Source organism: Gobio gobio (assembly GCF_949357685.1).
Source record: "Gobio gobio genome assembly, chromosome: 23".
Lineage (NCBI taxonomy): Eukaryota > Metazoa > Chordata > Actinopteri > Cypriniformes > Gobionidae > Gobio > Gobio gobio.
Window position 1 is genome coordinate 15,020,233 of NC_137119.1, and position 19,929 is coordinate 15,040,161.

General features: G+C 43.9%; 2 protein-coding genes across 2 annotated transcripts in view; one reads left to right on the plus strand and one right to left on the minus strand.

Annotated features, from left to right (window-relative positions):
* The window catches only part of elovl2 (ELOVL fatty acid elongase 2), a 312,772-nt gene that overhangs the window by 209,529 nt on the left and 83,314 nt on the right, over positions 1–19,929 (minus strand). The gene's annotated exons all lie outside the window — the stretch shown is intronic.
* Positions 1–19,929, plus strand: part of gnal (guanine nucleotide binding protein (G protein), alpha activating activity polypeptide, olfactory type) — a 152,530-nt gene that overhangs the window by 124,861 nt on the left and 7,740 nt on the right. Inside the window, exons 8-10 of the mRNA XM_079806637.1 lie at positions 2,750–2,808; positions 4,107–4,227; positions 4,561–4,691. Coding sequence (XP_079662763.1) covers positions 2,750–2,808; positions 4,107–4,227; positions 4,561–4,691 — 311 coding nt within the window. The remainder of the gene's footprint in view (positions 1–2,749; positions 2,809–4,106; positions 4,228–4,560; positions 4,692–19,929) is intronic.

Below are 19,929 nucleotides of genomic sequence, written 5' to 3' on the forward strand. Positions count from 1 at the left end.
GTATAATATCAAATTGAGGATATTATAAAGAAATTTTATTTTGACTGATCCTTCATTAAGATATTTTTAAACGTAACTGCAGAAAAACTGATAAAAGAAAATAAACCAACTTATAAGGTTTATAAGGTTGTTTTTTTCATCTTTGATAATTATGACCAACCAGTATATTGATGTACATTCAAGTAAAACATTTTATATCAAGCCTTTAATTACATGCTCTACAACACATGTAATCTACACGTTAAAATGCCCTTGTCCATTACTTTACATCTGAAAAACGGTACGTCCATTAAAAACTTATTATAAGCGAACATCAGGAGATGGGGTCAGTTCGCCAGTTGCCAGACAATCATGATATAAAACAGTTAACTTGTACAGGCATTGAAAAAGTAACAAATTCCAGAAGAGGTGGAAATGTAGGGGGAAAAAAATTTTTACTACGAGAAGCTTACTCGATATATCGGTGTAACAAGGTAGTAGTTTAGGGAAGGAGGCAGGAACCAGTTAACATTCAACATGAGTTTAATTATGAAATAAATGAACACAAAATGAAAGTAAAAGCGGCAGCCCTTCACGGACGACTGCCAAACAAACGTAATAAAACATAAAACACAACATAAATAGTCCAGGCTTGGTCCTCTCTTGCTCCTTCACTGTCGTTGAGAAACTGGAGGTCGGTGTGGCTTATTTGCACTCACTAATTAGCACTCCGTAACTGTAACTAACCAAGGAGAGTGGATGAAGATACTGTTTAGTGAACGGCATTTGTTGCCTGATGTTTCAGACCATCTTTCATTTTTATCTTTATTTGTAGGTTGTGAGAGTAATGTGTTTTGTTATTTTGTGAATTGTATGTTGTAAGCTAATGTATGAATTGTATGTTTTAAGTATTTTTGTATGTTTAATAATCTTTGGTGATTTCTTGGTAACTATTGCTAATAACAAATTGCTAATAGTCTTTTGTTATTCTACAACGGTGATGGTGGATTTGTTAATTTTGGAAGACAATTATACATTTAAATGTTTCCTAATTGTGATAAAATTATCTGTGATTGAGTTGAGTCTGTCAAGCACTTGTGATGAGAGGCTACACCTGGTGACCTCTGGACTTTTAAAAGAAGCCTTTGTGGTAGTAACATTTAATGATTCACTGAAGACAAATAGCCGAAACGTCTGCTATATATGTGCTGTGTTGCATAATGAAAAATATTAAAAATTTGATGATAAAAATAAAGGAGTACAGATTATTTTAGTTTTTTCTTAAAAATATAATTTGTAATAAAAAAAATTGAATAACCTAAATTGTCCAAATTGCTGTTCCAATGCAGCTTCAAAGTGCTATATATAAATAATTTTTCACATACACACACACACACACACACACACACACACACACACACACACACACACACACACACACACACACACACACACACACACACACACACACACACACACACACACACACACACACACACACACACACACACACACACACACTCAGATCAGCCACAACATTAAAACCACTTGCCAAACCAGCTTTGATGCGTTGAGGCATGGACTCCACAAGATCTTGGAATGTGTTCTGTGGTATCTGACACCAGCAGATCCTTTTTAAGTCCTGCAAGTTGTGAGCACATCCCATAGATTCCCAAATCAGATTGGAATTGAGGGATTTGGACACCAAGGCAGCACCTTGAACTTTTGTCATGTTACTCAAACCATTTCTGAACACTTTTTGCAGTGTGTCAGGGTGAATTATCCTGCTGAAAAAGGCCACTGCTATCAGGAAACACCATTGCCATGCAACAATCTTTAAGTAGGTTGTATGTGTCAAAGTAACATCCACATAAATGCCACAACCCAAGGCTTCTCAGCAGAACATTGCCCAAAGCATAACACTGTCTCCTGCACTGCCTGCCTTCTTCCCATAGTGCCTCCTGCTGCCATTTCTTCCCCAGGTAAACAACTCACCCACACCCAGCAATCCAATTGATCTAAAATAAAACGTGATTCATCAGACCAGACAACTTGGGAGCAGGACACGACAAGGCTTGGGAGCAGGATACGACAAGACTAGAGAGAATAGCACACAAGGAGACACACAACGAATTGGCACAGGGCGAGGAAATAGGAGAGGAAATGAGGGGAGTAATTACTGAGTTGGTGGGTTACTTTTTGTCTACTCTTTCATGAGTACTGTAAATTCAGACATACTTCTTTTTGTCACATACTGTTTTTTGCCTACTATATAGTAGGGAAGTATGTGATTTTGAATACAGTATGAAGGAGCATGAATGTCCAAATCCCGACACTGAACCGAAAACTGCTACGCCGAAGTGCTGGTCCGAACACCACGCTTCACACACACAACATATCATGCACACACAAGAGCGTACAACCCGAGCAAAGTTAAAACCGCACGCTCACTCAAAGACAAGACGATGGAGTGTCAGAGCTCTGTCACCAAACCAAGAATAAACCAGACCGAAGTGACAGATCCCTGACAGTGCTGAATGTGACTGAGCTGGCAAAGACAAAATTCAGAAGTCAAAGTCCATTAGAGAGGAATTTAAGCATTTAAACTAGTGGTCACAGACATTTGGACCTCACTTTTACTAAATTTGTGTCTAGTGTTTGCTATTTTAAAATCTAATGATTCAGAATTGCATTCAATCAGTACATTGTAATTATTTTATTTTATTTGATATACAGAAACATTTCTTATTTGTTTCTCCTTGTGTGTCAGTATGTTTGATGTGGGTGGTCAGAGAGATGAAAGGAGGAAATGGATTCAGTGCTTTAATGGTGAGCTTGTAAATCTTCCTCAAGCTTTGTTTTATAATGCATTTTTTCTGTAAATAAATTCCAGAAACCTGTCTTTATAGTTAATATATCTGACTAATAGTATTTGTTAAAATATATAGTTCACCCAAAAATGAACATTGTCATCACTTACTTATCCTCATGTCATTCCAAACCTATAAGACTTTTGGTCAGTGGCGCAGCGCAAATCCAAGCCCCCCCTGGGGTTTTAAATCATGAAGGCGAACCACACAAGCAGATTATGTGCAAGAGTTACCAGTGAAGAAGTCTTTAACCTCACTCAATTCACTACAGAAAGTAAAAGTAAAAACTGCTTTCATCACGCCGAATTAACGGCGTATATTCTCTCAAACGTATATTCTCTCAGAGATGCATCTACTTCAACATATGCTGATAACGCTATATAAGTGTCTTAATTTATTCCCATAATATTCCTCTTGTGGCCACACATAAAAAACTAAAGAAAGAAAAGTATTTTGTGTTAAACAGTCTGAGCTTAATTTTCATCAACGACTTCAGTTTTCAGAAATATTATAGACTGTTAATAATAATATGAATTATAGGGCTATATAATAATAATAGGAATATAGCAGGCCTACATTATATCGCTAATATGTGATGCTTTTGATAATATTTCTGGCTATCGTCGATACATGATCATCGACGTGCCCTGTGTGCCCATCCGCTACGCCCCTGCTTTTGGTTAAACACAAATTAAGATATTTTTATTGAAAGCTGAGAGGCTTGTATTGTATACCATTCAAAGTTCAGGTAATCAAAACTTAGAAGATCAAAAAAGGTCATAAAGGCATTGTAAAACAAATCGATATGAATCAATTTTGAATTTGACTTACATCTTATCAATGATTGAAACATTCATACACATATGGTAAATGTGTGTGGTAAATAGTGTATGATAACTATAGAGCTATGTGCGTGCATCATAAACTTAAACAAACTTATTGGTGTATGCATCACACACACAAGAACCAATGAGGTTTGTTCTAGAGCTTCCCTGTTTACCATATGCGATGCACTGTATGTATATGTGTCTAAATGATGTTATTCATATAAAGTTATCTTATCTCTTCACAAGATTAAATTGCTTAATTCATATGATTTGATTCATATACATTTTATGTTTCGGAAATTAACCAAAGTCTTTTGGGTTGGGAACATATGAGGAAGAGTAAATGATGACAGAAGTTTTATTTTTGGGTGAATTATCCCTTTAAGTGTGTGCTTGGCTAATATATATTTCTTCCTATCTATAATCACAGATGTGACCGCCATCATCTTCGTGGCCGCCAGTAGCAGTTATAACATGGTCATAAGGGAAGACAACAGCACCAACCGGTTGCGCGAGTCTCTTGATCTGTTCCGCAGCATCTGGACTAACAGGTTTCACAGTTCTGCTGTTTCTTGGGAGTTCTCAGTTCCCGTCCCAAGTGCTGCAGAAGTTATCCTGAAGTGCATCTATATGTTTGTAATGGTTACTGATTATTTTTATTAGAGGTCAGCAGGGCTGGGCAATGATTTTTGATTACCTCAATTCTTAACATTTTTATTTTCAAGTCAAAGAGAGGAGACAGGTGGCAACTTTAAATATAAAGGTTTATCAACTAAAATGGTGAATTAAAGCTGCGGCTGAACATCTCTAAATAGAAATGTCATCAGATAATAGAAATTATCATATAAATATAAAGACGTCTCTCTCTGTGTGTTTTCAAACAGGTTTTTAAGGACCATTTCAGTGATCTTGTTCCTCAACAAACAGGACATGCTGGCAGAAAAGATCCTGGCAGGAAAATCCAAACTTGAAGATTACTTCCCAGAGTATGTTCGCTACACACTTCCTCCTGAAGGTAATGTCCTGAACCATGAACATAACATACATGTAAAAAGGCATATCTAACTAGAGATAAAATGGTATGAAAATATGTTAAAATGTGTTGGAAATATTCAAAAAGTATTATACACACATTAAAATAATTTAGCCAAGTATTATATGAAACCAACAAATAAAATTAGCAGCACTGTGCAGTTTTTGTCTGCATTATTAAAGATGGCACCATGTGGCCATGACAGTTACAAGTTTCCCTAGTGTAGTGGTCTCCGCAATTTTTTTCAGGATAGCCACACTGATCGGACAAAATCAATAGGAGAGCCACTTTGACTCAAAGTATCAAAAGTTACATCCAGTCATAAATAGCATGTCTTCTTATCAGTCTGTCATCCCTGAACATACAATATGCAATGCAATAAATACAAAGGTAGATAGATGGTGGGTATGCATAATATATTTTTAATGTAAACATTCTTTTAGTGCTAAAAAATTGACTGGATTATTCACACATTTTTTCTTTTTAACACACATTTTTTTATATATTTTATAATTAAATAATTTCACAGTAAATCACCATATTAATGTAGAAAAAAACAAAGACAGTATATTTTAAATATTTGTTCAATGGCATCTTTTTATGAATGAAGGCCAGTTTCACTGATACTAATACTGATACTGATGTCTCTATGAAATAGATTTTCCCCCCAATTTTAAACAATATTTATAGCCATTCAACATTACAGTGTAAGCTTTTTAACATTTATTAGGCTTCAAACTTATTATGAATTAAATATAGATTAATCCGTATTAAAGCTAAAAAAGTTTTTTAGTCAAGAGCAGTGAGTGATTAACATTAATAACAGACATTAGTGGCTGCTGTCGCTTTAAGATCTGCCGCTACCGAACATGATGCGGATCTGACACGCTGTCACACGCGTCCCATTTCCTCACAACTCTTTAAGTTCATTAGACGTTATTTAACTCATTTAAAAATGTTCTTATGAGGATACTCGACAAAACGGACATTTAGTCATAATTCTGTGTGTTATAGTTTGTTCAAGAGCGAAAGAGAACTCGATTCTGGCACACTATACTCATGATGCTGGCGCATAACCCACACCACTAATCCTACCCAACCGGGTTGCGTATCATATGCACGTAAAAAGTCATTTTGGCATATAAATCGCACAATAAATACAATTTGTGTTATAGATACGCATAAGAACATGTTGATCTATAAGAGCACATTCGGAATTAAAAGCTGGAAAGACCATCAAAACTGGCATAGTCATGGACCCTACATAACGGCTCCCTACATAACATGATAGTCCAAGTAACTAATTAGTAATATATATATATATATATATATATATATATATATATATATATATATATATATATATATATATATATATATATATACACTGTCTGACATCATCGAGTATGTCCCTCACTTTACAAAAGCCAAACAGAAACACACCTATAGAGAGAACGCATACACTCTGCAATGTACTCGAGCATGTTAGACTTGTGTGCATGCATATTTATTACAGTGCATGCTTTCACTATGTGATTTCGTCTATTAAAATGCATTTAGAATACCCCCAAAATTCAAGATAAGGGGCAAAAAGACCTGTATGTTTTTTATATGTATATAATTTAATATGGTAAACCAATATCACACAAATAGTGCCGGTTTTCTCCAAATACCAGTATGATTACAAGTGATATTCAATTTATACAACATTAAATAAACAAGAAGATAATATTAAGATACTTACTTTTTAGACACCATATTGCCTGTTTTTGCTCTATTTTGCCAAAGAAGGTAGTTCCAAACAAAGATCACAGCACTGTTTTGCGTCTTAGAGCAACATGTGATGGTGAAAGATGGCAATCTCAATGACCCACTTATTAATGCACTCAAACGCTTGGTTCTTAAATGAATCAGCTGTTTGAATTAATTGGTTGAATCTCACTGGCTTACTCATTAACAGTGACATGCTGCTACCTACTGGCGGTTTTAATTTCACATTTAAAGTATCTTTTCATTTTAAATAACTTCAAATATTAATATTCAATATTTTATGTTTAAAACATCAAAACACACAGCCAATAGAAAAAAAAATCCTCAGCGTTGAGCCCTGTAATTGGTAAATTAAAAGTCAAACGCAAATAGGTGTAATTAGGTGCACGCAATACAACCGCACTGCTTTTATTACTTTTTTTTTACAGAAACTGTATGCATCTTCACTCAAATGTGTTCACAATCATGTTGGACAGCTTTCAAGAAAGCTTTGCTGTTAGCCAACATTAAAAATATTTATATTCAGAATGTAGAGTTTTTAACAAGGCATTAACTTCACTGAAGTCAATTGGTCCGGCCCTCTACAAACACCAGAATTTCTCATTTGGCCCCTTGGGAAAAATAATTGCTCACCCCTGTATTAGGAGTATGTTATCTCACTTTTTGGACACACTTTGAAAGCCGATGCTTGAAACAGGCAATGGTGGAGGTTTAGACGTTCCAGGCTTTAATAATAATGCAAATGAACAAACAAGCGAAGATTACACAAGTATATTTATGTAAAAGACGCATATCAGCGTGTCTCCCGTGCTGGAAAGTTTCAACAATACTAATGCGGGTCCTTACCTCTTGCCTCTTACCTCATTTCAAATCATCCAAAAATAATTTTTGAGCTGTGGGAACTAAAGCAGAAGAATGAATGAACACTGGTAAACTGAAACACTTTGGAAGCGGGTTAGTTAACTCAACCAAAAAAGAGATAAATACTTAGTTCTGGCATAAAACTCTAGATGGCACAGGCTGATAGACCCTTAACTCATTTGTTAGCTAGCACATCATTATCTACATAGCACAGCTGATTGGTTGCTGTTCCATCAGTAGCAAATGAGCTGCCAGGAGCTCAACACTCAAATACTGGTATTTTTCTGTTAGCAGTCTGCAGTATGCTTTCAGAAAGCACTGAAATCAATATCTAAGATAAGGACACTCTTTTACTCCATATGTCTGTGCATATTGCGTGGTTTGCTTATTAAATGAGCAATTATAACAGTTATATTATAAGTGTTATATTTAACAGTCTTTTGGCGTGATTTACTAAGCATATAAGCTGCACCGTTATGCAATTGTGTTCATGTAGCAGCAAGTGGTCTATTGTGTTTAATTGCTGTGAGGATACTGTCAAAGCTATGGATTTTAGAAAAGGATAAAGTGAAATAAGCATTCAACGGGGTTTACCATGTTTAGCTGCATAACTCTAATGAAGTGTTCATTTATTTTCAATGGTAATGCAGGGTTTCCCACAGGATTTTGTGAATCTGTGGTGGTTGGACCTCGGTCTCTCTAGGGGAGGTCCGGGGGCATGCCTCAAGCTTCTTCGAGACGAGCAGCCTTCCAATCGGTGTTGGTGTGACGGTGCGTTCCAGCGATCACATACTTCCTGCCTGCTGATCTGTGCAGTGATCTGTATCCAGCTGGTGTGTGTTTCCCTGGGCGCTTCGGCATCGATTGCGAGGTTTCCTCTCACAAAAAGAGATTACACGTGGCACATCCTTTTCAGGATGTTTCGCCTGTGTACTTCTGGGTACGGTCGGTCTCTTCCGCCTTCTGATGGGCACGATTGCTGTTTGACGTGTTTGGGCTTTCAGTACGCTCAGGCAGCGCTCATGGATGACTCATGTTCCCACTGCGGGAACATGGCCATCTCTGTGTTACGATCGAGGCTCCGTGAACTCCGTGCGGATGCCGGAGCGAGAGTCCCCTCTGCCACACCCCAATCTGCGGTCTCCACGAGAGACGGCACTTTGGCTGGTGGCCAGTGTGATCTGAGGATGGCTCCTGCTGTCCCGACTGTCTCGTTTGGCGCCGCAGAGGACAAGGAGATGTCGATCGCCGCATCTTAAGGTGGGCTGGAGTCATCTGAGGATGATAATTCGGCTGTGCTGCCGCCTTCGGATGTGCCAGCATTGCCCGAGTCGGACCCAAATTTGACAGCCATGCTTTCCCGGGCAGCCGCTAGTCTCGGGTTGGAGTGGAACCCTCCGCCCGACCCTAGCGCTCAAGGCTGGACGATTGTTTTTTGGGGGCGGCACGTTCTGACAACCGTCCGGCCACCCCCCCAATTGCGACCTCCTCCGCCCTCGATGGGGCGGCGACCAAATGGTACACTGGGGTCCCCCCAGTCGAACGCTCTGTTGCGATGCAACTGTGTCCGCAGAGGGCTTCGACCTGGCGCAGCGACCCAAAGCACCCCTCCAAGGCCTGTTGGTTCACATCAACCCTGGTGGCGAAAACCTACAGAGCTGCGGGGCAGGCTGCCGCTTCTCTGCATGCCATGGCAACTCTTCAGGCCTACCAGGCCAAGTTGCTGTGTGACATGCACAAGGGCGGAGCTGACCCATGACTCAGAGATGAGTTGCGTGCCACCACCGACCTTCCACTCCGGGCGACGAAGGTGACCGTACACTACCTGGGCCAAGTGATGTCCACAGCTGTGGTCCAGGAGAGACACCTATGGCTCAACCTGGCCAATATGCGCGACGGCAAGCGGACCCGGTTCCTCGACGCTCCCATATCCCAGGATGGGCTATTCGGCGGCGCGGTTGAAAGCTTCACCCATCAGTTCTCAGCCGCCCAGAAGCAGACTGAGGCCATAAAACACATACTGCCCCGGCGGCCAGCTGCTGCCTCCACCCAACCGCCGGCGTAGTCGTCTCAGCCTGCTCGCCGCCGAGGGCGCCCTCCCGCGGTTCCCTCTCCATCTGCGCTACCCCAGCAGCAGCCTCCACCCAGGCCACGCAGAGGAAAACCGCAGGAAGGCGTCCAAGTCCGCTCCAGCCCCGCAGCCCGCGAAAAAACGCCAGCCCAAGCGGCGCTCCTGACGCGGACAGCTCAGGGATGGGCAGTTCTTTCCAGGAGATGGCAGCAGGGCCTTCCACCGGGGGAGAATCTTTTGTTCAGCTGCTGGCCTCCGGGTCAGCAGCACCCTAATGTGGTTAAAGAAAGAACTGACACTCCCATCCCTGAGCAGCCAGAGACCGGCGATGACAGTGTGCGCCGCCCCCGGGTCTCCTCTGTCAGGACGCAGATGTTAACCGTGCCCCCACACCGGGACGCTACGTCACCCACGTCCGGGCCGGTAACGCTGCCTCACCCAGGGTACGTCTGTGGTCCCGAATGACCCCGCTGGTGCAGTTCCTGGGAGCCTGGCTTCAGTTTACGGGACTGTCCTGCTGGGTCGCGAGGACCATCAGGCTCGGCTACGCGTTTCAGTTCACGCAGGCTCCTCCCCACTTTCGGGGAGTCCGCCACACCATGTTCGGGGCCAATGCCCCTGTCATGCGTGCGGAGGTTGCCACACTGCTGGTGAAGGGTGCGATCGAGCCTGTCCCTCCAGCCGAAATGAAGTCCGGCTTCCACTGAAACTATTTCAGAGGCTCCTGGGGCATATGGCATCTCCAGCCGTGGTAACGCCGCTCGGATTGCTTCATATGAGACCGCTTCAGCACTGGCTTCGCGATCGAGTCCCGAGATGGGCATGGCAGTCGGGCACGCACCGGGTCCAAGTGACTCGGGCCTGTCTGCAGACCCTCACCCCGTGGTCAAACCTCAGTTTTCTATGGGCCGGTGTGCCCTTAGAACGAGTTTCCAGGCATATTGTTGTATCGACAGATGCCTCTGCCACGGGCTGGGGTGCCATGTGCAATGGACATGCAGCCGCGGGCTCCTGGACAGGACCCCAGCGCCTCCTGCATGTCAATTGCCTCGAGTTGCTGGCAGTACGGTTCGCCCTGCACCGCTTCCGAGCGTTGCTGAAGGGTCAACATTTCCTTGTCAGGACAGACAACACGGCCACTGTAGCGTACATCAACCACCAGGGCGGTCTACGCTCCTGCCGTATGTCTCAACTCGCCCCCCATCTCATTTTATGGAGTCAGACGCATCTGAGGTCCCTTCGTGCTGTCCATATTCCGGGAGAACTGAACCGTGCAGCCGACGAGCTCTCACAGTCTCAGCCTCTTCCGGGAGAATGGAGACTCCATCCCCAGAGAGTCCAGCTGATTTGGGAACAGTTCGGTGACGCACAGATAGATCTGTTTGCCTCCCACGACTCTTCCCACTGCAGCCTGTTCTATTCCCTGACCGAGGGCACGCTCGGCACGGATGGACTGGTGCACAGCTGGCCGCGGGGCCTGCGCAAATATGCGTTCCCCCCAGTGAGCCTTCTCGCACAGTTTTGGTGCAAGATCAAGGAGGACAAGGAGCAGGTCCTTCTGGTCGCCCCATATTGGCACGGCCGGACCTGGTTCCCCGAACTCTTACTCCTTGCAACAGCCCCTCCCAGGCCTATTCCTCTGAGACAGGACCTCCTCACTCAGAGACGGGGCACCCTATAGCACCCGCGTCCCGATCTGTGGAACCTCCACGTGTGGCTCCTGGATGGGATGGGGCAGGTTTGAGTACCCTACCACCTCCGGTGGTGGCTGCCATCACTTCCGCTAGGGCAGAGTCTACACGACACGCCTATGCGTTGAAGTGGAACCTCTTCGTCACCTGGTGTTGTTCTCGCCAAGAAGACCCCTGGAAATGCCCGAATCCTCCTCGCTCTCCCCTCGTACCCTCTTGGAACCTCTCAGTAGTCTAAGATGCTTTGCAGAGGGCTCCCTTTGAGCCATTGCGGTCAGTAGATCTTAAGTTCTTGTCTATGAAGACAGTGCTCCTGACCGCTTTGGCCTCCATCAAGACCTGCAGGCATTTTCGGTTGACGAAGCGTGCCTGGAGTTCGGGCTGGGCAATTCTCACGTGATCCTGAGGCCACAGCCTGGATATGTGCCCAAGGTTCCCACCACCCCATTCAGAGATCAGGTGGTGAACCTGCAAGCGCTGCCTTTGGAGGAGGCAGACCCAGCCTTGGCACTGCTCTGTCCAGTAGGTGCTCTCCGCGCTTACGTAGACAGGACGCAGTGTTTCTGGACCTCAGACCAGCTCTTTGTCTGTTATGGTGGAGAGCGGAAAGGAAGGGCTCTCTCAAAGCAAAGGCTGTCTCATTGGATAGTGGACACCATTGTTTTGGCTTATCAGCAGCAGGGCCGTCCATGCCCCCTTGGGGTCAGGGCACACTCCACTCGGAGCGTGGCCTCCTCTTGGGCTTTAGCGCATGGCGCCTCGACAACAGACCTCTGCAGAGCTGCAGGCTGGGCGACACCAAACACATTCGCCAGATTCTACAATCTCTGAGTGGAGTAGAGCTGCAACTAGCGATTATTTTTTCTGTCGACTAATCTAACGATTATTTTTTCGATTAGTCGACTAATCTAACGATTATTTTCCAGATTTATCTTATTATTCTTTTTTACTGATTATTGTATTTCAAAGAGGGTAGTGAATTTGTATATTATTTTAACATGAAATCAATGAATGATGACAATATTAATTGTATTTCAGGAAGGGTAGTGTACATAGTTTGCCATTTTATAATGAAATATATAAACACAAGAAGCTTTTTAAACATAATATATAATGATACTATTCATCATAAAATGTATACAGAGTAGGCCTAATTAGGAAAAGTTGTTTACTATAGGCTAGTAGTTGAGTATGATTTACTTGTATGATTTGTGTCAATAGTAAACGAAAATGCACTTGTATTTATCTGCAAAAGGTTCACATACAGGAGCTTTCAGCATAGTTTTAATATAGTATAACTAGTCGTCTATTTTGAAGATACATGTGCATAAACAACGACTAAAGCTGCCAGAAGTTTTTGCCCAAACTTCAAAGACACATTTAAATGATTAAAGCTAGAGGCATATCTTAACTTTAATGTTACTTTAATCATGCAAAGTGCAAACTACCTATATACAGCATGTTTTATGCATATGTGTTTGGGACAGAGGGGAACCGGGTCGCATTAACAGGAGATATATGCAGCCCATAATAAATAAAAGCACGAGACGTACTGGGGTCGGAGAAGAACCCCGGAAAATGTGACCGTCTGTTGCAATACACGCGCCACGGTTCAGCTGCGCGAGAGAACACTGGCAGCAGGGTTGCCAGGTTTACACAACAAAACCCACCCAGTCGTTACTCAAAACTAGCCCAAAACAAGCCCAATCGCGTTTCGGGGAGGTTCTCTGGTAAACATCGCGTTCGGGGGGTTAAATATGTGTGTTTTTTTGCTTCAACCCGCGGACATGAGACACAGCCCGCGGCAACAGTGTAGAAGAAGCCCAATTCCGCGGAAAAAAAGCGGACTTGGCAACACTGACTGGCAGTGTGAAAGCTCCCGCTCTCCACGCGCACAGCTTCTGCTCTGCCACCGCGCGCAGTGATAAACCGGCGTTACAGAGCGAACAAAGCACAGTTTTATTCGGCTTCTGTTTAAAGTACTCCCACACTTTTGAATGTCGCGGTCTGGCTTTATATGATAAATGATCATTTTCACTATGCCCGGGAGCAGAAGCTGCCATTATTCTAGATCTTCTGTTCCATTCTAGAACGTAAATAATGTGCCGCCGACGCGTCGACGCATTTCACGCGTCGTTGCAGCCCTAGAGTGGAGCCTGTGTCCGACTATGTACTCGCCTCTACTAGTGGCCGGTAATGGACTAGGCTCAGGTGTCTTCGCTTGCTCGCCATTCCACTCCACGGACTGGATACGTGCGATATTTCCTCAGGTGAGCTTTCCGGAAGCCCTGAGCTCCTCCAGCACTCTTGACACCAACACCAGTAAGTCTGCCCTCTTTGAGCCCAGACCCTCGTGTCCGGCCAGGTGCCCTGTGTGCATGGTTCCCCTCCGGCGACCCCCACACGTGTATTTCCACCGTAAGCCTCCTTGAGCAGGTGTCTTTCCCTTGGCAAGCCTTGCCACCCCTGAGGTTAAAAATCCACCTTCGGCTGGTCCCCCAGAGTTCTCCATATGCAGCCCACAGCGGGTCATATGTGTACTCTCTAAGTCCTCCCTACGGGTAGGTATCTTGGCATATCTCCACCTGGAATATGCTTCCCAGTGTACCTTGGTATTCCTGTGATAAGTGGGAGTCCTTTGTCCGTACTAGTCTTACGACAGGGCACTCACACTTACAAAGGGGCACTGGAAGACAGCTGAGTGGCGTGATTATATTGGGACCCCCATTCGTTAGTCACTAACGTTATGTCGTAGTGACTGAACGAAAGGGAACGTCTCGGTTACGTATGTAACCTCCTCAGGGAACGAGGGTTACATACGTAACCGAGACGTTATTTTGGCAGAAAACAAGTTTACAAATGTGTCTCATTACTAATCTAGTGAAATGCTGTAATCGTCAACTATGCAAATGTGAAAATGTGTAACTGGTGCCCGCTACATTCCCAGATGCACGCTAAACTCAGCACATACAGAGATGGAGTTGATTTGATAAGGACATAAAGCCTTATCGAGCTTTCGATTTTAGTCTGTTTGACAGCAATGGTGCAAAACATGACATTTATAGAAGTTTAAATATATTGTCGGGCTGCCACAGTCTAGTTAATGAATGGGAAGCACTGAATCATAGCGCAACTTCTTCAGGAGATATTGGGATTTGATAGCATGCTGGTGCTTGATTGGGCCCACCGATCACTTCGAGAAAAGCCTGATGCAGGAAATCCTCCTCGTCCACTCATTATCAGGGTCAGCAGCTTTCAAGTCTAAAACCAAATTCTGTGATGTGCGTGGCAGTCATCGCCTCTTGCCTAAGATATGCCTAGGTTGGCATATCTTACTCCTTACCTGATGAACTTTTTACAGGGAGTGCAGAATTATTAGGCACATTGATTTTCTGATCATATTTTTTTTCCAGGCACATTTGACCAATTCCAAACCACAGTAATCCTAATAACTACTATTGATTTAGTATTTAATTAGATTAGATTAGATTAGATTCAACTTTATTGTCATTACACAAGTACAAGTACAAGGCAACGAAATGCAGTTTAGGTCTAACCAGAAGTGCAATAGCAGCAAGTGCAGGATATACAACGTTTGCATAAGTGCAGGACATGGATATGTACTGAGTATATATAAATATGTCTATAAATAGAGAGATGGTTATTACTATAAACAGAATTTACAGGTGAATATGTACAGTGAATAATATACAGATGGTTAATACTATAAACAGAATTTACAGGTGGATATGTACTATGAATATAATATAATATACAGATGGCTATTACTATAAACAGAATTTTACAGATAGAGGTATACAATGATATGTTAGGCTAAAATGAGGAATATGGCAGTGGATTAAGGTAGTGCAATAAATTATGGACAGAAGCTATCCGAAAAAAAGTGTAAAAGTGCAGTGGAAGTGATTGCATATTACAGTTAGAAGTACGGTGCAAAATACAAATGTAAACAGTAGGTACTGTAAATAACAGTCGGCAGTGCAAATGAGCATAATCCAGTTACGGTGTGGTAGTGCAAAATGAATAAGTAAACAGTTGTTACTGTAATAAAGAGTCGGTAGTGCAAATAACAAAGTGAAGGTGGATGTGAGGTAGGAGAGTTATCAGTATATGAGGGGAGTGGATCAGCGGGGGTTTGAGTTCAGTAAGGAGACAGCTCTGGGGAAAAAACTGTTCTTAAGTCTGCTGGTCCTGGTCCGGTGGATCCTGAAACGCCTGCCGGAGGGCAGGAGAGAAAACAGTCTGTGGGCTGGGTGCGAGGAGTCCTTGAGGATGCTGCGAGCTCGATGCAGACAGCGTTTCCTCTGGATGTTTTCGATGGCAGGCAGTGGAGTCCCTGTGATGCGCTGGGCAGTTTTCACCACCCGCTGCAGTGCCTTGCGCTCCGCAACAGAGCAGCTCCCATACCATACTGCCACACAGTTGGTCAGGATGCTTTCTATTGCGCAGCGATAGAAGTTCACCAGGATAGCCGAGGAGAGCTGATTCTTCCTCAGTGTCCTCAGAAAGAAGAGGCGCTGGTGAGCCTTCTTGACCAGGCTGGAGGTGTTGGTCGTCCACGACATGTCCGCCGAGATGTGGATCCCCAGGAACTTGAAACTGGAGACACGTTCAACAGCCATTCCATTGATGTGGATGGTGTCGTGTGTGCCTCTTGACTCCTTCCTGAAGTCCACGATGAGCTCCTTCGTTTTGGTGGTGTTGAGGAGCAGGTTATTATCAGCGCACCATGTGGCCAGGTGCTGGATCTCCTCCCTATAGGCAGTCTCATCGTTGTTGCTGATGAGACCAATCACCGTTGTGTCGTCCGCAAACTTGACGATAGAATTAGATCCATACACAGGCTTGCAGTCGGCGGTGAAGAGGGAGTAGAGAAACGGACTTAGCACACAGCCCTGTGGTACACCAGTGTTGAGTGTGATGGATGTGGAGCAGGTGGATCCTGAACGAACATTCTGGGGTCTGTCAGTTAGGAAGTCCAAAATCCAGTTGCACATTGAGGTATTGATGCCCAGGTCTCCAAGTTTGGCTATTAACTTGGTTGGGATGACAGTGTTGAATGCTGAGCTGAAGTCAACAAACAGCATGCGTGCGTAAGTGTTCTTATTGTCCAGGTGAGTGAGCACAGAGTGCAGTGCCATGGAAACGGCATCCTCTGTGCTCCTATTGCTGCGGTAGGCAAACTGGTGTGAGTCCAATGTGGATGGTAGAGAGTCTTTTAGGTGTTCCAGGACCAGCCGCTCAAAGCACTTCATGACGATGGGTGTGAGTGCTACAGGGCGGTAGTCATTAGGGCACCTCGGGTTAGAGTGTTTTGGCACTGGCACAATGGACGTGCGTTTAAAGCATGAAGGTACAGCTGCTTGGGCAAGAGACAGGTTGAAAATGTCTGTAAAAACCTCAGCGAGCTGCTCCGCACATGCCCTGAGAACACGACCAGGGATGTTGTCTGGTCCAGCAGCCTTGTGCGCGCTGATCCGGCTCAGTGACTTGCAGACATCTATGGAGGAGAGTGTGATTGGTGGGTCAGCTGAGGGTTTGAGCTTGGTGGCAGTTTCTCTGTTGTCTCTTTCAAAACGAGCGTAAAAGTGATTTAGCTCGTTCAGGAAGTTGACATCAGTGGCTGCGGGGGTGGAGTGGGTGGGTTTGTAGTCACTGATGGCCTGGATGCCCTGCCACATGCGTCGAGGGTCAGAGTTGGAAAAGTGACCCTCTATCTTTAGCTTGTAGCAGTGCTTGGCCTTTTTGATGCCCCTCTTCAGGTTTGCTCTGGATGCGCTGTAGGCTTGTGCATCTCCTGATCTGAAGGCAGTATTGCGTGACTTCAGCAGGAGTCGCACTTCCCTGTTCATCCATGGCTTCTGATTTGGGTATGTGGTGATCTGTTTCTGGGTTGTAACACTGTCAATGGTGGTATTGATATGATCCAATACAGAGGAGGTGTAGGAGTCAATGTCCGTGTGAGCGCCACTGGTGGCTTGAGAAGCAAACATACTCCAGTCTGTGTGTAGAAACCTTTCCTGGAGTGTGGAATCAACCCCCGCAGGCCACACCTTGATGGTCTTCACTGATGGCTTCACACGGTTGATGAGGGGTGAATATTTGGGGATGAGGAACAAAGAGATGTGGTCTGACTGTCCCAGGTGGGGGAGGGGTGTCGCAACGTAAGCTCCCGCCATGTTTGTGTACACGTGGTCTAAGGTTTTGTTTCCTCTGGTGTGGCAGGAAACATGCTGGTGAAACTTGGGTAGCACTGACTTTAAGTTTGAATGATTAAAGTCACCTGCAACAATAAAAGCAGCTTCCGGGTGATCAGTCTGTTGTTTACTGATGGCTGCATGAAGTTCTTTCATAGCAAGCTTGGCATCAGCATCCGGGGGAATATAGGCTGCAGTTATAATGGTGGAAGTGAACTCTCGCGGCAGATAAAACGGTCTACATTTAACCATGAGAAACTCCAGGTTAGCTGAACAATGACTCCCAACAATAACAGAGTTTGTGCACCAGGCTTTGTTAATGTAAATGCACAATCCACCACCTCTGGTCTTACCGGAGCCATCTAATGTTCTATCCGCCCGGAGCGTGTGGCATCCCGCTAGCTCAATAGCGGTGTCCGGTATTCCGCCGTTTAGCCAGGTTTCCGTGAAGATTAGGACGTTACAGTTCAAAAGTTTCTTGCTGTGTGTGATGCTGAGTCGAATCTCCTCCATTTTGTTCACTAGCGACCGTACATTGGCAAGGAAAATACTGGGTAAAGAGAGCCGATGTGGGGTAAGCCTTAGCTTTAGCCTTAGCTTAGCTCTCAGACCACCGCGTCTTCCCCGCCTTTGTTTACGATCTCGGCGCCGCCTGCGAGCACTTCCGCCCGGCCGGGCAGAGTGCATAGCCTCGGGTGTTCTAGCGATCTCAGGAAGGAGTCGAAGATTGTCCATAAAACTGTCGGAAATTCGCAAACCAATATCCAAAATCTCACCACGGGTGTACGATGTTAAGGCACAACTATTCTGAACGAACAGACCCGAGATGAGCAGGAAAAATACCGCAAAATTGCAGAATCTGGAGAGACCCGGAGCCTCGCGAACTACTCGCGCCGCCATCTTGGGTTTTTTTAATAATGTATAAGTGATATATAATTGTTCATGAAGGCTGGAAATGAAAATCACCTTATATTCAGGTGTGCAGAATTATTAGGCATGTTTTCTTTTACAGATAAATTGAGCCAAAAAAGAGATTTAACTCAGACTGAAAAGTCAAAAAGTATTAAATGCCCATGAGGAGGATGCAATACTAATGCAATACTAGACATTGCAGTTAAGGCATGACCGTTGGACAGTGAAATGCTCGTTCGGTCAGCAGGATCTGACAAAAACAGGTGGTGAAGAAAAGACACCTGTTAACTGCAAAAGAATTAAGAATTAAGGTGAAGAATTAAGGGTGAAACCATCAGGAACCCTTTAGTCTCCAGCGCCACCATTTTCCAGAGCTGCAACCTACCTGGAGTCTCCAGAAGTGCAAGGTGTCAGGATCTCAGAGACTTCAGTTAGGTAAAGAATCCTAAAAAATGACCCCCACTAGATAAGAATCACAAGCTGAAGTGTTGTAAAATACATGAAGAAGGTTTTTTTATAGGCTTTATGGACAGATAGGTTGAGAGTGACTCTTGAAGGACCAGCACCACATCCTCTAGTACCACTGTTTGAAGAATTCATCTTCCAGAATCTGGCAGTACGTTTTGGGAGTTCATTTTTAGTCCATCTCTGCAAAACGGACTTCAGGATGGACTAAAATGAACTCCCAAAACGTACTGCCAGATTCTGGAAGATGAATTCTTCAAACAGTGGTACTAGAGGATGTGGTGCTGGTCCTTCAAGAGTCATTCTCAACCTATAAAACCTATAAAGCCTATAAAAAAGCAGGCTTCATGTATTTTACAACACTTCAGCTTATGATTCTTATCTAGTGGGGGTCATTTTTTAGGATTCTTTACCTAACTGAAGTCTCTGAGATCCTGACACCTCTGGAGACTCCAGGTAGGTTGCAGCTCTGGAAAATGGTGGCGCTGGAGACTAAAGGGTTCCTGATGGTTTCACCCTTAATTCTTCACCTTAATTCTTAATTATTTTGCAGTTAACAGGTGTCTTTTCTTCACCACCTGTTTTTGTCAGATCCTGCTGACCCAACGAGCATTTCACTGTCCAATGGTCATGCCTTAACTGAAATGTCTAGTATTGCATTAGTATTGCATCCTTCTCATGGGCATTTAATACTTTTTGACTTTTCAGTCTGAGTTAAATCTCTTTTTTGGCTCAATTTATCTGTAAAAGAAAACATGCCTAATAATTCTGCACACCTGAATATAAGGTGATTTTCATTTCCAGCCTTCATGAACAATTATATATCACTTATACATTATTAAATACTAAATCAATAGTAGTTATTAGGATTACTGTGGTTTGGAATTGGTCAAATGTGCCTGGAAAAAAATATGATCAGAAAATCAACGTGCCTAATAATTCTGCACTCCCTGTATGATAATAAATATGTCACCTGATGGAGTTTTGGTTCCTTGCCACCGTCACCTCTGTTGGCTTTTGGCTTGCTTAGTTGGGGACACTATTCAACTATATTACTGATCTGCCCACATTGACACTATTTGAGAACTGAACTGAGCTGCATGACGTCACTGTTTTCTCCAGAGCGGCTGTACAGCCGAATAAAATTCTGTTGTATTATTTTCCTGTTACCACTGTGAAGCTGCTTTGAAACAATCTGTATTGTAAAAAGCGCTATATAAATAAAGGTGACT